This window comes from Quercus robur, chromosome 2 (assembly GCF_932294415.1).
Source record: "Quercus robur chromosome 2, dhQueRobu3.1, whole genome shotgun sequence".
In the NCBI taxonomy this organism is placed as follows: domain Eukaryota; kingdom Viridiplantae; phylum Streptophyta; class Magnoliopsida; order Fagales; family Fagaceae; genus Quercus; species Quercus robur.
Genome location: NC_065535.1, coordinates 11,763,930 through 11,771,838, shown reverse-complemented (window position 1 = coordinate 11,771,838; position 7,909 = coordinate 11,763,930). Strand labels below are relative to the sequence as shown.

Sequence of the window (7,909 nt, the reverse complement as noted above, 5' to 3'; positions counted from 1 at the left end):
CACTAAAAATAGTATTGAAGTAACAAGTAAAATTAAAAAATATAAAGTTTGTCAAAAATCTGACATAATGTAAAATAATTTGACATAAACTTATTTTATTAGACATCGAAAATATTTTGAGTTTTGATGAACAATAATTTACTGAAATCTTTTTTTTAGGGGAAAATTAAGCGAAAGTTGATAAATCCATGATCCGTTTGGATTAATTAGATAGGAGAAAAAATAGAATTGAATTGACTGAAAATTATCGAAAAAAACAAGCCCACTTGCTGGTGTTATAGCCCATTGAAAACAAAAGGCAGAGTCAAAGGTCAAATAAAACAGGCAAATATAATGATTTGATGTTTTGATTTAAAATTATAGAACAGCATTATGGGCTATAATTCATAGTGCTCTAGGAAAAAAAATACACCTGTTTTTGGGTCCTAAAATATAGATATCAAACTAAGAAATGCAAGGTTCATGATCAAGTCAAAGGTCCATAATTTGGGTAGGGTATGGTTGGCCAATCATCTTGACTTCCTCTCCTCTATGGCCCATCCAAAAGTTATTGCTACTGGCTTAATCATAATCACGAACACCTTGGAAGATCACTGCAACTAAGCTCATAACTATTATTCGAGTTTACAGATCAGTCTCTTAAGAACAATTTCATATCCCCTTTCTCACGGGTCAATGGGGTTTTGATCCACTGGCACTTTGTTTAAAAAAAAATCAAAATCAAAATTTAATCCTTTCATCTATCTATTCACTTGCGAAAAACAAGTTAACGGGTGGAATTGCATTTTAAATCATATAGTTTGAATATATAACAAAGAAAATCTTATGGTTTTAAAATAACAAATTAAACTCAAGATATAACAAAGGTTTTAAGTTTCAAACCTTTGAATTTAAGTTGTTATACACTCCTAAACTATTGGGTCCCTAAATTATATAGCTAAGATGCTCTTTTGGTAGCTTCCCTTCAAATAAAAAGTGTTTGTCTAGTACTCTAGTCTATTACTCTGATTTCTGAGATTAAGTAAATTAAATTAAATTAAATATTTAAAAAATAATTCGAGTTAAATCTTTTTCTTTGTAAGTATCGAATTATTTTAAAAATAAAAATAAATTTTACTGTGCAAGCTGCTTTATCCAGTGTACACAGTTCATGACTTGAAGCACATGCATTAGCCTTTTTTTGCGGACCATCCCAACCCCAACCATCATCGTGAGGGTCAAAATTCAAGTACATCTTTTTTTTTTTTTTTTTTTTTCTTTTTCCATAGCACAACACAGGCATTTGCAAATCAAAAAAAAAAAAAAAAAAAAAAAACACAGGCATTTGATCGTGTTATCAATTATTGGTCCGTCCAATCCAGTGGCATCCACTTCATATGAATTATAATTTCAAATATCGAATCTTCTTATTTACACATTTAAAAAAAAAAAAAAAAAACTTGTGATAAAAAAAGAATGGCACAAGTTTTATTAAAAAAAACAAAGGTTAAAGACAAAACATATCAGGTGAAAGAAACACAACAAATGGAAGAGGAAGGCTTGCTTTGCTTTCACGTGGGTTGGTGTCATTATAACTCCCACAACGGTTACCATGATTGAAATCTTCAACATAATTAAAAAAAAAAACAATACTCAATTAAAAAAACACAAAAAAAAAAAAAAAAAACGTACTGTTAATAATTTATTAAACTAATGATCGTGTTAGTTGTCAAAAAACAAAGTATTACCGAGATAATGGACAATCATCATGGCAGAATATTTTCTCTACAATTTTCCCATTAATCAATCAATAAATAACATGAATTTACAAAAGTGACCTCCCCCTCCCCACCAATCAACTAATCACTTTTTTTTTTTTTTCTTTTTTCTTTTTCTCTCTTTGCTTGAAATTTCAAGTGCCTCCTCTTTCTCTCTCACATTGTTGATCGAGTAATCAATAAATCTTCTGGCCTCCACTCCGATCCGAACCCGGGACGACTCGGTGGATAACTCGCCCACCCATTTTGCCATCTCCGTAGCTTTCTCCGGAGCCAATTACAGTATCATTAACTTTTTTACCCTTGCTCTCACAGCCCAATAGTAAAAAAGTAAAAATTCAATAAAAAGTAAAGAGTAAAAATCCCCAACTGGGTTAGTTAACTCGGCCGAGTCAGTTGCAATTCTTTTTGCAAGTATTATGCTCAGCTGGCTACTACTTTTTTTTTTTTTTTCTTCCGTGGAGGCGAGCTAACTCGGACTGAGTCACACCCGGGTCAGAAACAAAGCGTTTTCCTTATTATTATTATTTTTTTTCAAATATAAATTTCTCCGAAAAGCGTTACCAGATAGTTTTGTCGGCGATCCCATGAAGCAACGGTCGAGATTCAGGCCAGAAGTCAAGGTTGTTTCGGATGCCCACGTGGCAGTACCTCTGAAAATCCTCGAGATTCACGAAGCGGGTCGGGTTGTTGCCGTTCTTACCCGACTCGGATCGCGAAATGAATCGGAGCACTTCCTCGAATAGCGACTCGTCGCACGGAATCGCCAGCGGGCCTTGGTTGTTGAACCCGTACTCCTCTTCGGCTTGGACCAGGAGCTTTTTGAAGATGGGGTGGTTCAGGTGCGTCGCGCGCACCACGAATCTCCTGCAACTGCTGCCCACGCAGACCGCCACGTGTCCCGCCGGCACATCGGACGGTATGCGATTGGCTGAAAGCCGTGCCTTGTTGCGCCACCGTCTCAGCATTTGGCGGAGCCTCACAATGTGGCGGATTTTGCTGCATTTTCCCAGTCCGGCTGACATTTTTTTTTTTTTTTTTTTCCCTGGAAAGTGACGGAAAAAGTGACTGAAGAGACTATTTGGTTTTGTGGGTTTTGGTTTTGTTTTTTGAAAATGAGAGAAAGTTTTGAGGGATTGAGATAGTGGGGAGAGAAGAGATTTATATAAGGATGTGGTTTGGAAAGTGCCATTGGTTTTGGAGATAATTACAAGGTTAATGTCTACTGTTTTCGTAGCAATTTTGAAGGACAGTGATATGCTGACCTGACCGTAGGTAGATTTATCATGTGATAACCTGTATATAATACTAGTGTATGCTTTTTGAAAAGTAGAATAGCAAAGATTTTGAAGGGTAAATTCCACTGATATAAAATGAGGTTTAAGTTAATATCAATTATGTCTCAATTCTCTTTTTTTTTTTTTTCTTTTTTTTTTTCCTTTTTTTAACAAGATATAAATTTTATTATAATTTAATTTAAGTGGGTGTATATATATATATATATATATATGTGTGTGTGTGTGTGTGTGTGTGTGTGTGTAAAGCCTGAAAACTTAAACTCCGATCCTTGTCTCCCAGCTCACAAAAACTTTGTACTTGTGGAATGCCAATCAGGTTCAAGACTTTTTAAAACTGATAAATTTGGTCCATAAAACTAACTTAGTCTCTAAACACTATTAGGTCAATTAGTTATTTATTCTCAAATGTTTTGGGGACTAATTTGGCTTTAAAGATCAAATTGATTAATTTTGAAAAATATTGGATCTGATTGACATTAGCCCAATCCTTAAAGTGTGTTAATAGAATTTACTCATTTTAAAAACACCAAACAAAACAAATAAGAAGTTATTCAATGTCCCATGAAATAAAATAAATAAAGTTATTCTATCTTTTAATAAATAAATAAATAAAACATACTCACACGAGAAGTGAGGTTGGTTTTTTCAACCGTTCTAATAAAAACAATAACAAAAAAACAAAACAAGGAGTGGATTTTTATCATGATTCATACGGAATAACTAGTAATTTAAGTTAAGATTCAAGTGATTGTACATTTGTAATGTCATCCTTCATAGTTTCTTGTTCAATGTGACTTGAGCTCTATTTTTATTTTTTATTTTTCCATTATCTAATTATCTTAAGAAAAGAGGCTTTTAACTTTCATTGCCTTTTAATTACTATTTAAATGGATATATAACAAAATGCTACCCCCTTGTTTTCAATCATATTTGATATTTGAAACTCTATAGCAAGCTTGGTGAGACATCACTGCTTACTTCTAATAAAGGAGTGTCTAAAATCTATCTAGTCGGATAAGGTGACAAGACAATAGCTTCAAAAAAGAAATGTTGCTTATTATTATTATTATTGTTGTTGTTGTTTGTTGTTGTTGTAAGGCTTTTATTAATAGTGTCGAAGTGCACTTATCAAGAATAAATTGAGCAAGTCTTACTATGCGGAGAAGTAGCAAAATTAATAAAAAAATTTCGGTTTAACTAAATGTTGCTCGACTCCCTAAAAAAATTTGATCGGTTGCAATAAAAACTCAAGTTTAACTAATGCATTTCGACACTCGTTAATTAGACCCTAATTTTAAACATTGTTTTAAGCACCTTACTGAAAAACAAAGTAATTATGATACTCATCTATTATGTTGTTGACATTGGTCAATCATATTTATTATCATATCAATTTATAAACATAATAGAGAAATGCTAACGAGTGTCCTTAAGGCACTGGTTAATAATCTATTTAAAGAACGTTTTTATGGGAAATGAAAAAAAAAAAAGTAATTAATATTTTGACAGTTTTTTTCATTTCCCATAAAAGTGATATCAAAACTTTCCTAAAATGGATTATTAATGAGTGTCCGGACACTCGTTAGCATGACCCAACATAATATGGTAAAATTCATACAAGAATCTTTATTATTTTCTTTTACGAGAAAGGGCTTAAAAAGATGATCTTAACTCTTAAGTTTTAATTATTGGGCAATCTATCTAATTAAGAGGCCGGCTACCAACTAACCAAGGTGTAAGTGTTTGTAAATTCTAATCAAATTTTTTTTTTTTTTTTGAGAATAATTCTAATCAATTTATTGTTCTAAAAGAAGTGTAATAATGTTACAAACACAACAAATTTTACTATTTTTCTCATAATATCTGAGGTAGCGAATTATAATTATTGTAACATCACTTATTCGTGCGATTGCCACTTACATCACTATATCGCTTCATCTAGACTTATTGCTAAATGAGGGGCAGTGTTAGGGATATGCAACCAACCCACCAACCCACGAAAATCGACCCAACCCAATCCAACCCGCCGGATTTGGTCAGTTTTTAGGGTTTGGTGGGTTGGGTTACAAAAGTTTTTTTGATAGCGGGTTGGGTTGGGTTCGGGTCATAAAATTTCAAACCCGCCAAACCCAACCCGACCCACCCATATATTTAAAATATATTATATAATTATTAATAGAGTTACATTGATACTAATCTTTGAGTTTTTTTAATATATTTATATTTATATTTTTTTCTGCACAATTTAATAATAATAGTTATAAAATAAAATAAAATAAAAAAAAGTTGACCAACTCATAGGTTCAACCCGACCCAACCTGACCTGTGTGGGTTGGGTTGAAATTATGTGAAGAGTTGAGTTGAGTTGAATTTTTTATAACCCACCATGATGGGTTGGATAAAAAAATCTCCTTAACTCAACCTAATCCGACTCATGCACATCCACCGCAGTGTGATTTTTTTTTTACTGAAAAAGGTTGAACGCCGCAGTGTGATTAAATCCTAATACATACACAAATCTATTTGTGGATCGATGGCTTTGTGTAAAGGAGTCATTCGATTTGGTACGTAAATGCAACTTATTAAATCTTATCTCAAATCTGTGAAGATTATCAAAAAAGCATGAAGCTGACCGGATTGGCCTCGAAAAGAAAGGATTGTGGAAGAATTAGATTTAATTATTCACCTAAAAAGGTAAAGCTTGTAGTAGGCGGCTAGCTAGTAGCCAAGGCAAAAGATAAGTGTGGAAAATAACTGTTTCTTGAGTAATTGGAATCCAAGACGTATCTGATTTCAGTGAAGAAGATTAAACTGGGCTTCATTATAATTTCGAAGTACCGAAAATAGAGACCCTCAAATTAAGTTTTTGATTTTTGAGTTTGATACGTTAAAAGCTAACAAATATAGTAATAGAATTGCTTCAAAAACTTGGCCATATGAATAAATATCCAGTCAAGTGTCAACAGTCAATGTTGCAGTTTAAAATAACTAAAACCTTAGCCATTTGCGTTTTAAACCATGGGCATATCTCAGAACTTTGTGCTCCAAACCACCCATTCATTCTCTAGTAATTTCAAGACGAAGATCCCAATAAACATTTCATATTATCATATCATAGATATAAATAAAAATAAATAAAAAATGGGAAAAAGACAGAAGTGTTTTTAACATTTTGGTAGTTTGAAAAAATAAAATAAAATCCACCTAAAACACAACTTACTAAGATTTTTTTTTTAGATTAAAATTGTAAATTATGCTTGATCAACACCACTTTCACATAATTTTCCTTTTAAAAAAATTTGGATAAGTTTTCAATTTTAATTTATATTTTTTTTATGCAAGATAAAAATTCTACTATAACCTAATCTAAGTGTGTATATGTATGAAACTCCCTCTTAGAGACTTGAACCCAGCCCCTTATCTCCCACATCTCATAAATACTTATATTTATAAAGTAACTATCGCATCAAGGGTGCACGGTGGTGATAAGTTTTTTTTTAATAGAAGAGTGTCCTATTTTGTAGACATTTTAAGTTGAGTTGGAAATATATTTTTACTGGGTTATTCTCAAGTTTTTCTCTATTAAATGTAAGGTTTAGAGGTATTTTTGAACTACATAAAAATTTAGTGAAAAGAGGAGAATTATCTTATAGATAGTAATAGATTACAACATATTTTTTAAGAGAAGTAATACATTCATAACAAGTCATAGTATTTTCTACATTCAAAACAAATTTTTAAGTTTATAGCATCTCATAATCATGAGGCACTTAATATTTGTTGTGAAAATATTTAGACGTGTAACCTTTTCGATCATCATAAACTATTACTAGTATTAAAAAAAATGGTGCAAAATTTTATGTTATTTTTTTAATGAATAAAACATGATTTAAGTGATTCCGTGAATAACTAGGGGTAGTTTGGCAGCCGCCTTGGCAAAGAGTGAGTTTAGGAGAAAATAACAGTGTTTGAGACTTTGAGCTATCCGTGCGGGGATGCTGCTTTTGGCGCACGAAGTCGAAAAATTGAAACTAAAAAACCCACCACATGCGTAGTTGGAACAAAAGGTTCTCTCTCTCTCTCTCAACTGGTAGTTGAGATTGAGACTCGAGTCCATTGAAGATGCTTTTTCATTTTGGTTGCTCTCTCTAAAAAAAACAATTAGTAACAAATTGAAGCTCTCCCAAAGGCAACGATTTCGTATTTGTAATCTTCAAAACCTGACAAAGTCCCATGTGAAAGGATACCCCATCTTCACCATTTATTTAAAGCTCCCAAAAACAAACAGCCAAAAAATTGCGCTCTCCTAATCAGTAATCACTCTTTTAGTCTTTTGCTTATATTTGAGCATCCCTAACCAATCAAATACGATCACCTTATTTTCTAATTGGATCCATTACATCCTAACATGTGTCACTTAAAAAGTGACCAATCAAGATCAAAGAACAATCATTTTCATTATTCTCACACTCCCAAAAAGATTTTCCAATGTCTAAACCCAATATTAAATCACTATTAAGAAATATGGTCAAGATGGGCCAATACGGATCAATGGGTCCATGTGCATGTTATCATGTAAGGTATAGTGCATCCCCCCCAAAACGTCCCATTAGCATTGATAAATACCCTACATGTTAGGATTTAAGGATCATACCATTTATTTCCATTGCTCTAATTTTTTTAAAACCAAATACACCTCCGAACAGAATCCAAAAAACTATTTAAATTGTCGTTAGGAAACATTGAGCTATAATTATAAAAAATAAAAACAAAACCCTTTGTATTATGTTAGATGCATTAATTTCACTTGTTTGTTTTCTTGGACAAATTTAATTTTCATGTTCCTTGTTTCTT

General features: G+C 32.3%; 1 protein-coding gene across 1 annotated transcript; it reads right to left on the bottom strand.

Annotated features, from left to right (window-relative positions):
- Positions 1-1,748: 1,748 nt before the first annotated feature.
- Positions 1,749-2,907, bottom strand: LOC126712374 (auxin-induced protein 6B-like). The gene has a single exon (XM_050411683.1). It carries the CDS (start codon positions 2,780-2,782, stop codon positions 2,318-2,320), a length of 465 nt encoding a protein of 154 aa, XP_050267640.1. The 5' UTR covers positions 2,783-2,907; the 3' UTR covers positions 1,749-2,317.
- Between the last annotated feature and the right edge of the window lie 5,002 nt (positions 2,908-7,909).